This window comes from Candoia aspera, chromosome 1, assembly GCF_035149785.1.
Source record: "Candoia aspera isolate rCanAsp1 chromosome 1, rCanAsp1.hap2, whole genome shotgun sequence".
In the NCBI taxonomy this organism is placed as follows: Eukaryota; Metazoa; Chordata; class Lepidosauria; order Squamata; family Boidae; genus Candoia; species Candoia aspera.
Window position 1 is genome coordinate 170,580,915 of NC_086153.1, and position 18,973 is coordinate 170,599,887.

The following is an 18,973-nucleotide window of genomic DNA, read 5'->3' on the forward strand; positions in this document are numbered from 1 at the left end:
CGCCCGCCTGGGACTGCGCGGTGGTGATCCCCCCCAGTACCTCCTCCGGTCTTTCCTCCTCACGCTTGGGGGGGAGGAGGGAGAAACAGATGGGGATGACCGTCTGTAGCGATGTTCCCTTCTTCCTCTGTCCTGGCTGCCCCTTGCAAATGACATTCTTTCCATCATGTCTTCCAAAGACTTTACTCTGGCTTCTAGCCTCTGCGATTTCCCACTGGCCTCGGAGCCGTCCGAATCACTCCTCTCCATTATGGCCACATCTGGGGACAGCGGATACCTTGCCTTCACAGGTGCCTGGGGTGCTCCGGACAGGGCTCCCTCATCCTTTCTGACCACCTTGGACTTTACCGCTTTCGCCGTGGCTGAGCTGGCGTCCGGGGCTTCCGACAGTTCCTCCAATTCAGGGGTGAGGGTCCTTTCCCTTTTTTGCCTCATGGAATCCGTCTCCCCCACGCTGAAATCCTCACTCTCTCCCGAGCGGGAAGTAGGTTCAGTCATCACTAACTTTATTTCCTCACAGTAGCACTGGAAGGAGGTTAGTGGTAAGGGTTTTATGATTCTCAGCTTTATGTAATGATTGCCTATTCTGACATACTCAGCCTCACAAGCAGGTTCTTAATGAAAACTGATTTATTAAAGGAATAGTATGCAGATACAGAGAAAGCTGAGAATGAGCAAAAGCGTGCCAAATACAAACTAAAAACCCTCGCTTCAAAACCAGCCCCGCCCTTCCCCCCTCCTAGCAACCACCCCCTCCCAGGTGTTAGCAACCGTTACCCACATCGGCCTGAGAAAGTAACCTTGAACAGAGTCACTAACCCAAACATACATTCCACAGTTGCAGTAAGAAGATTACAGCCTGGCACGGCTGGAAATTTCCAACCCGCAAACACGGGTTAGAAAAGTGACATGCGAAACGTTACGATGTATACAGAACATTGAAACGATGAACATGACAATTTCATAATGAATATGTGGGACTTCTTTACCCACTAGTTACTCTTCCCCACCCCAGCACATTTTGCTGATATTCACCTCTTTTAAAATAATAATGCTATAAGCAACCATATTTTACAAATCATTGCATAGTTTGGTAGGAAAAATGTTGAAAGCATATTAAGAATTTCATAGAAATACAGACTTCCCTTGCTTTATGCTAGAGTTATGTTCCTCGAAAACCTCACATAAAGTGAATTTGCATAAAAGAAGACACTGAATGAGTAATAAAAAGGGAGTTGTGGGGTGTGGTGTCAAATTTTGTAACCCAAATGCATTGACAAATGAAATCATAAATTAAGCACAGCATTACTCAAACATATATTCTTCCTTTGATTCTTCTTTTTAAGTTCACTATCATGTTGTATAAAATAACCTCTAATAAAAGCTTTACTAGCATCCCAAACCATTCTTAAATCAGTGCCTTTACCTAGATTATTTTAAAAAAATTCTTTTAGTTTCTTTTTATAATCCTCCACTATTGCTTCTTTCTATAGGAACATTTCATTTAGTCTCCATCTAAAAGAATTAGATTTTCTTTTATAAACCAAACTCACAGGATTATGATCTGAAAAAGTCTTTGGTAATATCTCGACTTTAGAAACCTTAGTAGCCAAGTTCTTTGAAATCCAAATCATATCTATTCTTGAGAAGGATCTATGTCTTTCAGAAAAGTAGGTATACACTCCTGCATTGCCATTTTTCTGTCTCCATGTATCAACCAACCCTAAACTGTACAGCAAATCAAAGAAAACTTTTGGTAATTTGCCTTAAGTTCTGGTTTTAACTGGGGATTTATATACAAAACAACTTCATTACTTTTTTTTGTTCCTGCTGAAATAAATTCTTCATCCAAATTTTTATAAATCAAATATTTTATGTCCTTTTTTCTAATATGTGTCTCTTGTAGGCAAATTGTATCTTGTTTTAATTTTTTCAGATAATGATATTTTCTCTTTTGAGTAGCATTTGTTCCATTTATATTCCACATTAAGCATTTGTAATCCATAATCAAGCCAAAAATTTAGAAAAATTGATACCTATAGCACCTATTTCAGTATCATCCTTTCAGTTTCCTGTTGCACCTATTGGAGTTTTTGGGTAGTCTCTTCTGACACCTCCATTTGAATCCCCTCCAATTTCTCTTCAAATTTTTCTATAAATTCCCTTGCTTTTTGATCAGAATTCAGTTGAAACCTCTGCTGTTTGAAAGTAAAAATCATACCTTCCAATCTGTCCCATTGAAATGGGATCTTTTTCTGTTTTAATCTCTCAGTCAAAAAAGAATACTGTACTGTTTTCTCTTTCGCAAAATTCTAATAAGGTTAGAACTCTGTCTTACAGGAAGGAAAGATGCCAGAGAGTTGGAAAGAGGCCAATGTAGCATTAATACCCAAAGAGGGACAACATTTGACTTTAACAAAAAACTATAGGCTGATATAATTATTATAATTAATTATAATATTGTTATATTGATTATATATTGATTGTTATATATTGATTATTAAATTGATTATAATGATTATAGGTTGTTCATAATCATTCTAGCTGATAGACTGAAAAAAAATTTGCAAGAATTTATTCATAAGGATCAGTGTGGATTTTTACCTAAAGGACAGTTAAAGGACAATGTTAGAAATGTGTTGGACAGAGGGATATAGTTGTCAATGGTTCTCTTGTTTACAATTATTAGAAAGATTTAAGGTAGACAAAAGAATTTATGGTTTTGACCATGGTAAGACTGAATTTGAAATAGAATTATGTACAAATGTTGAACATGTAATTGCTAAAATGTATAAACTTTTACTGAAATTTGAAACAAGAATAACAAGTGAAAGAATGTATGATAAAGTGGGCTAAAAACTTTGGTTATAATATAGAGATGGAATAGGGAGAAAATATGTGGCTGAAAGTATTGAAACACTATGTTATAATTTTAAAGAGCTTTTTTTATAAAATGATGTACTATTGCTATATGTCACCAGAAAAATTGTCTAGAATGTATAAAGGCATTTCAAATTTATGTTGGAAATTAGAAGAACAAGAAGGGACATTTTATCATGTCTGGTGGATGTGTAAAAAAGCCAGAAAATTCTGGATTCAGATACATACACTGATTCAGAGGATTTTAAAGATTAATATACAATTGAGACCACAGGTTTTGAGATTGATGGACAAACAGTTGGAAGAAAATAATGGAACTTGTTTTTGTGCATGATGACTGCAGCAAGATTATTGTATGCACAAAGATGGAAAGATTCGGCATTGCCCATGGTGGAGGAATGTTTGGTGAAGATGATGGAACTTGCTGAGATAGCCAAATTGGCTTCTTTAATCAGAGAAAAGACAGTATCTACATGTATTGCTGACTGGAAACCCCTTAAAGACTTTTTGTATGAAACAGAAAAAATGAACTTATGATTTATGGCTATGGGGATTAGACAGGATAGATTATATAAAGAAGAAAGTAATGTTGTAACCATAAATCTGAGGGTCCTCTTGGACTCATGGCTCCTGCTGGAAGAGCAGGTGGCAGCCGTGGCTAAGAGGGCCTTTGCACACCTTTCGGTTGTGCACCAGTTGCGACCATTCCTGGACCAGGAGGCTCTACTCACTGTCACACATGCCCTCGTGACCTTCCATTTGGACGATTGCAACACGCTCTACATGGGGCTGCCCTTGAAGACCATTCAGAAGCTTCAGCTGGTACAGAAGGCAGCTGCCCAGATTGTAGATAGTGTTGGCTACTTGGCACATGTAACACCACTGCTTTGGGAGCTGCATTGGTTGCCAGTGTGCTTCCGGGTCCAATTCAAGGTGCTGGTTGTCACCTTTAAAGCCCTTCATGGCTTGGGACTGGGTTACCTGAGGGATCGTCTTTTCCCTGTTGTTTCTACCTGTCCAATGCAGTCCAGCAGGATGGGCATGCTCCGGGTCCCATCAGCCAAGGAATGTCAGCTGGCGGGGACCAGGAGACCTGCCTTTTCTGCCGTGGCATCTGCCCTGTGGATTAGGATGGCCTGTCGTGGCGTTGCCCTTCTGAGATTAGGATGGCCCTGACCCATTTGGCTTTTCAGAAGGCCTTGAAGACCTGGCTTTGTGCCCAGGCCACAACATTTCATAGTTGTGCTGACAGCAATGGTTTTTAAGATCTCTTGGCTGTATTTATATTTAATTTTCTGTATTGTTTTAATTGTTTGATCTTTATTATTGTTAGCCGCCCAGAGTCACTGGTTTGAGATGGGTGGCTATATAAATTGAATGAATGAATGAATGAATGAATGAATGAATGAATGAATGAATGAATAAATAGGTGAATTTATAATTGTACTTATAACTGCGGTAAAGAAGATTGGAAGCTACTTCTTTGTATCTTTTTTCTTTCTTTTCTATTTTTCTTTTACTTTCTTTTTTCCTTTCTTGCACTTTTAGCTTTCTCTTTGATTTCTTCCTTTTTTTCTTTTTCTTACTTTATATGCATTTGTTCCTGTTCTGCATATAGTGAAAGCATTTTTTCCATCTTGTCTACAGCTGGATTTCTAATACACACAGTTATCATGGCAAAGAGGTAGAATATGTTGTAGCACTACACATTTTATTAGCATTCTTCATTATTTTGTGCATAGTAGATTCGCCCAATTAAAAGCTGGTCCTAGGACTAAGATTCCTTCACCAGCTCCAGCGTGATGTAGTATGTCCAACTTTGTTTCTAGTATTAGAGAGATCTTTTTCCTTTTCATTTTGAGTAAGGGGGTTGGACAAGATGTTGATGGCATTTTTGATCCCCCAGTAGTAGTAGCAACTATTGTAGGTACGGAAGTAAGTGGGAGACAGAATGCACAACTAAAACAACTGTATAACATGATGATAAATATATGGATATGAGTAGGGCAGAAAGGGGTATTGGCAGGAAGAAGTCTTGGCGTGTTTCCAATTTGGCACAAATTGACTATGCTGGTATAAATTGTATAATAGTGATTTTTTTCCTTCATAAAGCCAATTCCTGAACAAAAATGACCAATTGCTTAATAGTGAACTTTGCATAAAGTGAGGGAAAGCAGTATGCATATGTCGTGCCTTTTGCTTCCTTCCTGATGGCTCTCCCCATGGAAATAGGGAATCCCCCTCTCCCCCTGGTAGGGCAGAGATGCATCTAGGCGTTCTTATTGTTAGTTTTCTAATTTCAGTGCTGTGGAATATTAATTCCTAAAGCAATCTCTCTAATCCCTTCTTATGCACCCTTGAACATTCTGCTTCTACTGGTTAAAAGATCAATATGGGATGGCAAAAGTATATGCTCAATTTTTTTTCTTTCACTGGAAATCATTATGCTGTATCCCAGTGTTAACTGCTGTGTTTTACCTTGTATTTTCATACTAAGAAAGCAAGTAGAGTTTGATATCTTTATATTAGGCTTCTCCGCTGGTTAATAAACTTTCTCTGCTTTGTAGTCCCATACCTACAGCATTAGACTCATCTAGTATCAAGATGGGTTTGGATTTTATTACTGTCTTCAAGGGTATTAAGTATCTCGCCCTATTTTGTGTCATCTGCAAATTTAGTAAGCATGCTTTTCACCTCTCCCTCCAAGTCATTAATCAGAGCATAAAGGTTGGAACTGAGCCCTGTGGCACCCCGAACTGATGAGAAACCATTGATGAGGACTTAATATTATTTTTTTAACCATCTGTGTATCCCCATTTGTCATACCATCCAGCCACACTAAGGAAATGGGCTAAGGTTTGTGTGATAGGATTTCTTCCTGACAAATCCATGTTGACCCCTAATAGCGTCCACATTATTTTCGAAGTGCTTACACATTGATCTCTTTATTAGCTCCTGTAGAGTTTTCACTGGTATTGATGTCTGGTCTGTAGTCCCCCAAATACTCTTTTTCCCTTTTCATGACAGAAAGTAGAATTGCCCTCCTTTAATCATGTGGCACTTTTTGGTTTTCAGATTATCACTAAGCTTTTTGTACAACCACACTGGCTTCTGTTGCTGTCAATCTTTTTTCCCACAGTGGTGTTTTTTGAGACTGTGCTTTTACAATTTCCTGACTGAGAATTCTATTCAGCAGTGAAACAGCCTACCCTCTGGAGCTGTGGGTGCTCCATCACTGGAGATTATCAAGCAAATTTGGACAGCTGTTTATCTAGGATGACGTGAGCATTTCTGTCCTGGGCTGTGGGTAAACTAGAAGACTTCCAAATCCCTCCCAAAACCTCTGGTTTTTCAGGAACTCCCACCTGTTCTGAGCTCTTTTTCCCATTAATGTTCCTACTGTTGAATCCTCCTGATCATGACTCTGATTTTATTAAAATATTTTTTCAAGTCCAAGGTATTTGTTTGACTATATTCAGCTTTGCTTTCCTGTGAAGTCAGGGACTTCAGCATTACATGATAACTTTCTCTCATTGTTCCTGCTACTTCCATTTCTTCAGCTAAGTCTTCCATATTTAATTATATTAAGTCAAAGATTACTGATTCTTCCTTCCTCCATTGTCTGGAGAAATAAGTCAACAGGTTACAAATTTCCAGAAGGGCCCATGGTTGGCGTAGTTTGTCTGGGTAAATAAAGTTCTTTATCACTCTTACTTCATGCTTCCTTGAAAAACCTGGAATTTGCTTTTGGAAGGCATCTTCTCCACATCTGTGAAACTAGACACCACCAACAATATTGCTTTTATTTATTCTACCTCTGGTTTTAACCCAAATGACCTCTACTGTATCACCAAACTAATGAACTTAATGGACTAATAGGAGAAAGAGGTGTTTGTTGAAGTCAAATGCTGCTCTGATTGGTACAACCAACCAGCCAAACGTCTGTTTAATATCACAGGCTGTTGGTCTAGTAACTTCAAACCATGCAGTCACATCAAGTAGCAGAAGGGGTAGTGACTTTGTTCATTATGTTGGGAAGCCACTAAACTCTGGTTCATTAAACTATAAATTTACTGTATATGATTGCTGCAAAATATGAGTATAAAAAAAGTATAGGAAAAATGTATTTTATAATGAGCATAGCAAAAAAAAAGTGCAAATAATCTAATCAAATGGAGCAAGGGACACTTAGGATTAAAAGAGGCAGAGGAAATACAGAGCAATGTTGATGGAAATTTTAAAAAATGTTTTGGAAGGGTATAGGATACTTGCTTAGCCTTTTTACAATCATGAGATTGCCATTTGCACACTTCACAGCTGGCTTCTGACAAAAAGTATTAACGGGAAAGCCAGCAGTAAAATCACAAGTTGGGGTTCTATGATGTCTTGCTTAATGATGGGTGATTCACTTAACATCTGCTGTGGAAGTGAGATTGTAAGTCTGGTTTGGTCACGTGATATCTCACTTAATGACCCTGTCGCTTGGCAATGGAGTTTCCAGGCCCAATTGATTGTTAAGCAAGGACGACCTGTAATAGAAAATGTAAAAGTAGAGGGAGGTTAGTTTACTAAATAGGAAGGTATTAGGCAGAATTTTTATTTCTTGCAGTATCATTAATAGAAGGTATTAATTTCTTTTGTTTTTTATTTGTTCAGGCTCTCAGTATCTATATACCAAGTCTTGAGTTAGAACATTTGTTAGGAACCCCCCACTTTAATTCCTCTGCCAAACTCCATCATTTTATATGCCATTCCTTATAATCTACTTAAATGCATTGTATAATAGAATCTTAAGCATCAGTCCCCTAATACCAAACCGATCAACCAAACAAATCCCATAGCTTTAAGATAGAACAAAAGCAAAAGCCTTGTTAGTATTAATATTTTAGTAACCAGTTTATAAACTGAAGGATACTGAGTGTTCAAGAAGTATAGGTAATCCTCAGTTACAACCGTGATGAAAAAGTAACTTTGTGAGCAAGGTGCACATTTACAACCTTTGCAGTGTCTCTCCCTCAGTCACGTGTTTGCCATTACAGTCAGTTAGTACGCCATTGGCTTGTGCCCAACCCATTTCTTTCTCCCTCCCCTTGCAGAGTGGAGAGATTGCTTCAACAAGCTCTCTTCAAAACTGCTATTCTCTTCAGCATGTCCCTAAAAAGTGCTAACTGCTAGTTAACAAGCCCAGCTCTGAGACCTTAATTAGTTCATTAGAACCCTCTGGTCAGCTGGCGCTGCTGCCTGACACTGACAAGACCGTAATCACGATTTCATACTGAAAGCTTTCGTTTCCCTCCCAAGCTGCTGGAGGTGAGTGTGCTAGGCAAACAGCTGGAGCCAGCACATTCCTTTCAATGTGTATTCCCCATTGTGTGCCTGCTTACTCTCTTGTAATCCCTTCCTCTCTAATGAATGTAAATACAAACATTAATTTCCTTCTTGCTAATTATCCCAGCGCCAAGGTTAGCATTCCAAATGGTGGGGGCATGAGGAAAAAGGGCTATAAGATTTGCCCTTTTACTGGCTTCCTTGTAAGTCGAGTTCCGGAAACTTTCCCCACCGTTTGGACTCACCAGCTGTTTGGGGTTGTATTCTGATGCTGTAAAGCAAAGGAAAGCTGAAATAAAATTGTGAACTCAGTTGTGGTCACAAGATTTTTCACTTAATGACTGTTTCACTTAATGACCATGTTGCCAGTCCCAATTGAGGTCGCTCAACAAGGACTAACTGTAATATATTTTGGCTTCTTAAAGGGCCAATCTTTCTTTTATGCTTTTTATAATTAACCATTTTTGGCATGTTTGTAGTAAGTTTTAAAATGGAAAATGCATAAATTTTGCCTGCTTCATTCAAATCAATTTTATAAAAACTGTATTTTCTAAGAAGTTGTATTTTTAGAACAGATTCGTGGAAGTATTTGAAACAGAATGTTCTGCTTCTCCCAATGAGTCTCAGGAACTGTGAATGTGCAAAGAGTATATTTGCTGGACTTTGCTAGTTGTAGCATGGAGTTAAAGATATTTGGGAAAATGAAAAAGTCTTAGAGGGAGCAGTAGTCAAACTGGTTTTAACCAGGAAAATGCTGAAAAAATTCTAAGAAACTTTTTGCGCAACACCTCGGGCAATAGAGTATTTGCTTCCTAGACATTTTTCCTAGTCTCAACTCCCAAACAGCTACATTCCTGAAGAATAACCCTTTCTCTGTTAGACTGAGTTCCTTTTTTCTCAGTTAAAGAGATTAGAAAAGAATATAATATAAATTGCATGTTGTTTCTTTTCTGTGCCTTTTTAAGTGGATTATAACATGGTACCTAGAGAAAGTTCTAAGTTTAGTCATATGGTATCTACAGTTTATAAGTGGTTCTCAGGTAGCAGGGCTGGGAAAAAACCTTAAGATCTGAAGATTGGCAAAAATGTTAATGTTGAAATGTGTAATCAGATATTCATATGTGTTGTAAATATAGAATATCAGGATCAGCTAGATGAAATGGCATGATTTCCATGTAGTTCATTTTTGCATCCTCATGAAAAGAACTATAAGAGAATGCTTGAGCGTCAGGTAAAATACCACATCCTGTTCTTCCTTTTATTATTGCAGAATAAATATAAATGTTTTTAATAAAAACAGTATGAAAACCAGTTTGGTGTAGTGGTTAAGGCACCAGGCTAGAAACTGGGAGACCGTGAGTTTTAGTCCCGCCTTGGGCACAAAGCCAGCTGGGGGACCTTGGGCCAGTCAGTCTCTCTCTGCCCTAGGAAGGAGGCAGTGGCAAGCCACTTCTGAAAAGTGTTGCCAAGAAAACTGCAGGGATGTGCCCAAGCACTCACCAGGAGTCAAGATTGACTCAAAGGCACCAAAAACAACAAAACAAAACAAAACAAAACAAAAAAGCCAGTAGGCAATGCTACTGTATATTCAAGCCTAAACAATTAAAATAAAAGAGAAAAGAGAAGTGCACTGACAAACTGTGCTTGTTTTCACATGTAATATAAGATGATATTCTTTATATCAGGCAAAATTAATGGCATCTCTGAATGTAGAGCCTGGTCTTGCACAGGTGCAATGTGAAGTGTGCTCATGAGCATTTACTTGAGCTCCAGTTGGCTTTCTGGCAACCAACAAACTTGGGTAACCTTTTGAAGCTGATCAACTTTAATAAGTGATAGACACTTTTCTGAAGACTACATATAACCTGCAAATATTATCTAGGCTGCTTTGTGTTGTCTTCTACTGAGGAATGAAACTTCTCATGGATAACATGCTCACACCGTTTGTTTAATTCTAGGGTTTGCAGAGTAATAAAACATTCTTATGTCCATAAACTAGGAACAAAGATAAAAATATATCAGCCTCCAGTGATACATTAATGTGAAATGTGAGCAAGGCTAAGAAAAAGGCACAAGGGCCGAGTCTTCTCTCAAGCAGTCCTCATGGTGCCCCATTGACCTTCTCAGGCTTACAGTGTCTATTTCTGTTTGGGCTTTTCATGCTCTAATACTGTACCTCTGTTTTAAATGATAGCACTTATACCCCATACTAGTCAAGTTAACTGAGAGGTCCCAGTACAGTGCCTTGTTACAAGATGTAACAAGATGTCTTACAGGATTAATAGATCATATGGCTGAGTGTGGCATATGGTGCAAAAGTCAATAAATTGCGTTTCATGCTAGGACCCTCAGAACTTTACAGCTCTTTCCAGAAGACTAAGAGAGTTTTGGACCATTTCTTTTCTTATAACCTCTCATGCTGCATAACAAGCTACTTTTGAAATTAAGATTTTTAGGAGGAATTTATAATCCAGTGTAGTGGTCTGGGATATGTTTTACCCATAACATTAACTTTTGATGCGATTGTGTAGTATGATGTCTGACACCATTCCAGGAAAGAAACTGTTTTACAAACCACAGTGGCTCAGTTTACCTATTGCACTAAGCAAAAACAGTACTGTAACAACAAAATAAACCTAAAAATAAACATTTTATAAAAATAAAACCCAGAGTCACTTGTTTGAGATGGGCAGCCATATCAATTGACTGACTGACTGACTGAATAATAAAATTATGCCTCAACCTTATATATGGCCTATTTACACATCCTTAGGAATGGCTAAAATGATTCTTTCAATCTTGTCCTTATCAGGCATAGCTCATAGCTCACATTAAGAGATATCTGCTGTTAAGAGATAGATGAATGAAAATTGTGCTAGATAATCAGATTGATAATCACCCATCTGGTCTTGTGGGGAAAGTTTAACCTTCATGATCTCTTCCTTACTCTGAACCTGGGGCATAAACAACCAGGGAATGTTATACTTTGTGTAAGTGTGTCAAGGTTCAGTCTTTATAGAATCAGGAGCAAATTTTTCAAGAATCATAGGCACATTTAACGTATCTGTTTCAGCGGCAGAGGTACATGTGCTATTGGGAACTTATAGCTAGAATGGGAATCCTTTGACTTGGCTTTATTATCCCACATGATGAACTGCTGTGGCTGCAGACTAGAAGACTGTAGGTCTATGGTAATGATCTTTACATTTTAAGTAAACAGTCCTTGGTTTTCCCTGACCTGCAAACACACACACACACACACACACACACAACCTTAGACAAACTGTGTCCAGCAACAGAACATGATGTCCTGAAAGTATACTTGGGATATTCCTCCATGCAGAAATATCGGTGTTGTTCCAATAATCAGTAGTTTGATTGAATTGTTAGCAGATTAAGAATTCTAGGTATGTAAGTACTTAGAATTTTTAAATGATTTTTTTTCAAATATTCAAATTAGTGAAGACATAGTTGCTGATGAGCGGAGGAGATGAATGGCAAATATTCCATTTGAGCAATTCAAAAATATTTTCTGTCTGCTTTTTCCCTTTGTCTTTCTTGTGGTTTAAAAATGCTATTGTGAGAAAATAAACATAAGCAAAAGGTGTTGGATGAGCACTATGCAGAAGCAAGTTGCTACACAGATGTATAGATTTAATGAGCTATCGTCGTGCTATTTATTCTAAGAGCAATGATGCAAACAAGAAAAGTTCACATTCTGAACTAGTTTATATATTTTCTGAAATACCATCTGTCACCGCAGACAGAATAATGTAAATGTATTGCATGGGCCACCCCCCCCCCTTGTAATAGCTATTTATTTGCATATTTTCAAAACTGAATAGATGACTATAGGGCCTAGATTAGACTGGGGTCCTATGCAGAAACATGATACAGTAAGGAAACTAAGGTGTATTTGGTGGTACTACCCAGTATTTCAGTTTTAGTGTTTGTTTGGAATTTTCTGCTGCTCTTCACGTTTGAGAATCCTTGTGCTCCTTAGCTCCTTCAGTTAATCTAAGGGCATACTTTAGATTAGCTGAAATCCAAATTGCTTTAGCTTCACCAAATGTTTCAGTGATAAAGTGTAGAGCTGTGTAGATCTTTCAGAGAAAAGCTTCAGTCATGGCAAAAGCATCAGGAAAGCATGCTTCCCAATCATTTGCACAGCCCTAATAAAATAAAAAGAGATGAGGCTTAACTTTTTGCATGCTTTTATTCACAGCCAAGGCAATAGACAGGTCATGTGGTGTGTACTCTTAAGTTTTTGTGTATGTCTGTATATATATTTGTATATTCCATCTGCATCCCATCTTTCATAAAAATATCTCACAGAGGGACAAATAAAAGCAAACAATGGAATAATCCTTTTTTTTAATTGACCCAATCTGACTCTTCTTATATTCTGAAAACAATACATGATTAAATGTGAAGGCATTGCTATGCAGATGCATGTTTGAATAGCTATTTTAAAAAGCCATTGAATATCATGTATGGCCAATATGGCTTACTCTATACCACAGAATTAGAAGAGTATCTGTTCTGTGAATTTGTTTTTGGATCCACTGGATGATCAACAAATTAGCTAGAAAAAATATGTACGTAGTACAGAAGAACAAAAGGAGAAGCTTGGTGCCCCTCATTGGTGCCTGTATGATCTCAAGGAGGTCTGATTCAGTTTGATGCTTGTAACATATATCAGTGACCTCTGGTTTGTGGGCTGGCTGTAATCTTCCAGCTCCTCCTATGTGGCTGTCCATCCTCTAATGCAGTGTTTTTCAAACACTAAGATGCATGGACTTCAACTCCCAGAATTCCACAGCCATCCATGCTGTTTGAAAAGCATTGCCGTAATGCGTCTGCTCCTGCCATTCTCACAGGCTCCTCTTTCCCCCAGCATACCCCTCCCAGCCGTTTGTCGAAGACCTTTTTGGAGATTCTCAAAACCAGGTTATGCTGGAGAAGTGATCACATGATGAGCATAGTTCCCCTGTGCCTTTTCCTCAGCACAAACTTCATGCTTCATTCATGCTGATGAGGACAGACTTTTACTTTATATTTTTTCCAGTCTTGAAGAGGACGGCTGCTTATTTGCTGCTATTATCAGTGGGGTAGTGATCATCTTAGGGATCACTGGCTTCTGGGAGATACAGGTTAAAAATACCTCATAGTGAAGGATTACTCTGCAGGTAGAGGGAGAAGAGGCTTCAGCGTTGCCCCCAGAGATTTTGATCAAGGCTGGTCCTTCTCCACCACATGTGTTGGCTGAGCAGAGCAAGGTTAAGGCCTCTCCCCTTATCCCCTGAGATCTTGTGTGTTTCTATCTGTGCAGGGGGGGATAGGAACAAAGGAAGAGTGTGTGTATTGTGGGACCACCACCCACTCCTGAGGAATTCCTAAGGAGTTGCAGTGATGGCTTGACTGATTTTTAGTCTCTCTAGTAAAATTGATTTTAAAGCAAGGTTTAGTTTTGACAAAAAGTGTGAACATTTATTTGTTTGACTGTGGTACCTTTGGAAATAGGTCTTAGATATATCAGTGTTTTAAAGATAGGAAATTTCCACTGAATTTTGGACCTGCTTAAGCATTTTCTAATGCAGGAATAAATAGGACAGATTAAGAGTTGAAAGAGTTGTAGGATATAGCTGTTTTATATTTTGAATGAGACAGCTATCATTCAAGTTATAACATTACAAATTAAATAAAGGAAAGGGCATTCTGCATTTCTGCAGGAAATTTAAAACATTTAATTATGTATTTCAAAATTAGGCTAAAAAAATCTGAGATATTCAAGAGAGATGGATGTACATGGATTCAAGCTGTTTTTGATATAGACTAAATGAATGGTGTCAAGACAAGTCAGGACAGCTCCAGATGTTCTCTCCGATAGGTATCAGTGAAACACAGAGTGTAAAAATGAGATGAGTAAATTGAAGAAAACAAATACAGAAATAGCTAAATTTTAAGTAACTTGAAATCTGATTTGTTTCCCAGTTTTTCATTGTTTTTAAAGATTGGCTTGGTTAAAACCCCAATAAACTATACGTACAGGATTTTGCACACATGTGCATCAAGTTATGCTAGGCAGAAGAAATTACATAACTATTTGTAAAGAGTCAGGGTGATCCCTTCTGTAGCAGCATTCCCCTCCTTGGAGATCTGCAATTTTTTCTCTTAGTCCCAGAAGGAGAGGAAATCTTCACACAGCAACAAGTCCTTATGGCAGGTTCCTGGTGATGTAAGGACAGAAGAAAAGGACGAGTGGACCTTTTTAATACTGAAAGCACTCTGATTAGGGACCAAAGTTATCTTTTGTGGAATGTGAAATTTAACAATTTCTACAATAAAGTGGAGTCTGATAAAGAGCTGCACCTAAACATCTGTGTAATTCAAAGCTGAAACTCTCTCTTGTTTTGTTGATTACTCTTCCTGGATTCTAGCCATAATTAAGAGGAAAAATTCAGTGTTATAGGAAGATGGTGTTAATAAATAGTTTAGGTATGTTGCCAGCATATTGTTGGACCCACTAATTGTCACTAGACTTCTCTCCAGTGGATGGATCTAAGAAAGTTTCTGAAAATCCAAGCCTTTTGTTCTCAATAAACAAAATAAAATAAATGTAAATATTTCTTGTCTAGAAAAATATTCTTTTCCTTTATTTATTTAGTAGATGCATATTTCTCAGCTTAAATTATTTGTACGTATGCATCTTATTTTTGTCTATAGAGAAAAAGGTGCTTCAGTAATTTGGGTTGATTTTGGAAGAACATTTACAGTAGTCCTCACTTAATGACTACAATAAGGACAGGAAAATTGGTTAAGCAGAGTGGTTGTCAAGTGAGCCACCATGTGACCAGACCTGATTCTACTACCTTTTTACAATGGTTGTTAAGTGAATCACCACAGTTAAGCAAATCCAGCTTCCCCAATGGATGTTTTTTGCCGGAAACCAGCAAAGAAGGGTCACAAATCACAATCACGTGACTGCAGGCTGCTGTAGTAAAGGTAAAGGTTTCCCTTGACGTAAAGTCCAGTCGTGTCCGACTCTAGGGGGCGGTGCTCATCTCCGTTTCAAAGCCTTGGAGCCGGTGTTGTCCATAGGACACTTCCGGGTCATGTGGCCAGCATGACTCACGGAACGCCGTTACCTTCCCGCCGAAGCGGTACCAATTAATCTACTCACATTTGCATGTTTTCGAACTGCTTGGTGTGCAGAAGCTGAGACGAGCAACGGGAGCTCACCCCGCCGCGCGGTTTCGAACCGCCGACCTTCCGATCGACAGCTCAGCGGTTTAACCCGCAGCGCCACCGCGTCCCTTTTGCAGGCTGCTGTAACTGGTCATAAATGCGAGCTGGCTGCCAAGTGCCCGAATTGCAATCATGTGACCATGGGGGTGGTGCAACAGTTTGCAACAGTCATAAGTATGAGTACAGGTCATAAAGTACTTTTTCCAAGACTGTCGTAACTTCGGACCATCGTTAATCGAACAGTTGTTAAGTGAGGACTACCTGTAGTTATTTTTGTTCAGGCACAGATTTCCATTGGGAGGGGTAAAGCATATGTGTTGCATGGGAAATGGCTCAAGATCAGTGCTTTGAATCCCCCAGTTAAAAGGATTTTTGGTATATTAGACTAGAAAGAGTCTGCTCTGCCTGAAGCGTTCTTTGTCAAAATATAACATGTTTCCATATAAAGCAACTTGTATGTTTCTATACAGCAAAACTTGTTCACAAAACAGCAGCATCTGAATTTGGATTGATTCACCTGACCCTTTTAACTTGTAAATTGGTGTCAATTAGTGTATTACTCCAAGTGGATTGCTCTTAAATCCAATATTAAAGTTGGAGGAATTGCGGACATGAAGTTTTGACTATTCTGTTTCTAAGGCAAAATTTGAATCCAGTTCCAAATATTTACGAATCCTCTTTGTAAACATTTACTAATAATAGAACCTTCACTTAGTTGGGATCAGTATTAAAAATAAACTTGGCCATTGATTGATTATTTAAATATAAAGACAAATGGAATATTTATTTGAAAAGGTCTGTAATATCCACAGCCTGTCTCTCGTTTTAAAAGCACATATTCTCATCTACTTTGAACCTTTGCTATGGGATGATATCATAGCTCAAATAAATATTATTGAATCCATGTTGGGCAAGGAGGGGTGGCATAGTTGGTCATAAGAGTGTGCTGTCTTGAATTCAATATAGGTTTGCCCCTAAAGGCTCGATAAGTGTCCTAGGGCTCCCTATCTCAGCTTGGTGATCAAATATGCTGGTGATGCTCCTAGAATCTCTAGCTGTTACAGTACATTGGCTACAGCTGTTGTAGGCAGAATACATCTGGCAGTGCCAGTTGGGGGAGCCTGTTCAAGGGAATAAAGAAAGGAGTTATGGAGCTTAATGGATCTTTACAATTTAATTAGAGTACCTAGGGTCTCTAGATGGCAACCAGGGGATGAAGAAACAGTTTAAATTTACCCCTTACAACAGTCTGGATCTCCTTAATCAGGGATCCTTGTAACAGTAATGTATTGTGGGCTGCTAGTCTTAGCTTGCTCTTGCCTGAAAACATGAAGTACTACAGTGGCCTTGTAGTACTGAGTTATAGCTGTGGCTCACTTGGACGATGTCATCCCTATTTTTTTCATCCTAGGCTAGTGACATCACAAACCAGCCCTTTGTGAAATACAGAGTACCTTGATGGGGATATAGAAATTAATAGGAGTAATAAAAAATAGGAAAGCTAGTTTAGTGTGGTGATTAGGGCACTAGATTAGAAACTGGGAAAGTGTGAGTTCTAGTCTCACTTTAGGCCCGAAGCCAGCTGGGGGACCTTGGGCCAGTCACACTCTCTCAGCCCTAGGAAGCAGGCAAGGGCAAACCACTTCTGAAACAGCTTGCCAAGAAAACTGCAGGGACTTGTCCAGGCAGTCATCAGGAGTCAAGACTGACTTGAAGGTACAAATTATATTTACCTATAATAAAAAATAGTAGCAGCTCCTGCTCCCTGGTCCTGGTGTTCATATAGCAGCATATTCATATCCCTAAGCCCATAATGTGCTCTACTCTGCGGAGCAAGTTTGCAAGTTGCATAAAACTTTCAGGAATCAGAAAATCCCTTATGAACTATATTTTGAAAGTGAGATTAAGAATTAACACAATAGTATAGGTAAAGGTAAAGGTTTCCCTTGACATTAAGTCCAGTTGTGTCCGACTCTAGGGGGTGGTGCTCATCTCCGTTTCAAAGCCGAAGAGCCGGCGTTTGTCCGTAGACACTTCCGTGGTCATGTGGCCAGCATGACTTACACGGAATGCCGTTACCTGCCCACCGAAGCGGTACCTATTAATCTACTCACATTTGCATGTTTTCGAACTATTTGTGGATTATTTCCACTAGCGAATGAATGTAATGGAAACAGAATTATTTTTTAATATGGTGTCTTCTCCTCCTCCTTTTTCTTCTTCTTTTGCAGCAAATTCCATAAAGCTGGAAATACAAAGTGATGATGAGGATTCTGATAGAAAGCCTCTAAGGCAGGAAGATGGGCAGGATGAAGGCAGCAGTTTGGAAGAGCCCCTCACGGAGAACCAGGAGATTGTGGAAAACAGAAAAATGCAGGAGCTGTCAGGCGAGGGAGGAATCCGGCTTCCGAATGGTAAACTGAAATGTGACGTCTGTGGCATGGTTTGCATTGGGCCCAATGTGCTTATGGTACATAAAAGGAGTCACACTGGTAAGCAGCCAAAAAGAAATGTGATGACTGCCTTTGGCATCTGATGTTGATATAACCTGACATCTATTCTCTAGTATTTCTTAATTCATCATTGTTAATGAAGTGCAGTAATGGAAAATCATTTCCTTTCAAACTTTGCTTATTAGGAAGTAAGTTTTAAAAACATGAATGTATGGTCTTATCTCTTTCACAATAATGTTTGTGAAATAATCACTTCCATATTAAGTCTCCTTCACCATGAAGGTATATCCCAAACTGGCTGTCTTTTAACATGAACCTCCCTTTTTGGTTGGTTTTACAAAATCCTCCCCTTCCACTATTTCTTCAGCTCTGGAGCCCACTTGGTGATGTAAAGTATTTACTAACGTTAGGATACCCTTTACAAGAAAGGACACAGAGACCAGTGACAGATTTGGCATGGAACCTGTCTGTCAGCTATCAGTCCCTATATGCCAAGCAATCTCCATTTTTAGAGAAATATGAATTTATTGGGGAACTGTAATGAATGATTTGTGGTTAGGCTGGACTCAAAAATCAAAACGTTGGTATATTGCCTATCCATTATGAAAACTATATTCGTGTGTACAAAAGAAAATCATCCTTGAAAATATTGATAGCTGCCATGCCTCAAAGTGATTGATACTTTCCTACTCAAAGGATGCTGGGATCAGCTTGCTTGGACTTTTCTCCCAGTTTTGCCAGATATTATAGAAAGGATCTAGCCTGTCACTGCTTAACTAGATAGGTCTTTCATTTGACCCTACCAATGCTTCTTCCTTGGTATTTTCTTGACTAAGTATAGCTGGTCACTCCACCATCAGGAACCCAGGACCTATTTTTTCAATTTCACTAGTGTTTAGGTATGCCTGTGGAGTGAGAGGGCCCTGTCCTTAATCTGAGGCAACTTTCCATGAAAACATGTCTTAGGAGAGTTGATGGAATTTCCTGATATGTAGATGCACTTGACACACGCTTTGTGGAAGTTGTGTAATGAAGTTTGCCCAATAATAACTCTGCTCTGAAAG

General features: G+C 38.8%; 1 protein-coding gene across 2 annotated transcripts in view; it reads left to right on the forward strand.

The window, feature by feature from the left end:
- IKZF2 (IKAROS family zinc finger 2) overlaps nucleotides 1-18,973 on the forward strand; it is a 119,954-nt gene that overhangs the window by 49,567 nt on the left and 51,414 nt on the right. For both annotated transcript variants that reach the window (XM_063317913.1, XM_063317914.1), the window contains exon 4: nucleotides 17,688-17,948. In XM_063317913.1, coding sequence (XP_063173983.1) covers nucleotides 17,688-17,948 — 261 coding nt within the window. The remainder of the gene's footprint in view (nucleotides 1-17,687; nucleotides 17,949-18,973) is intronic.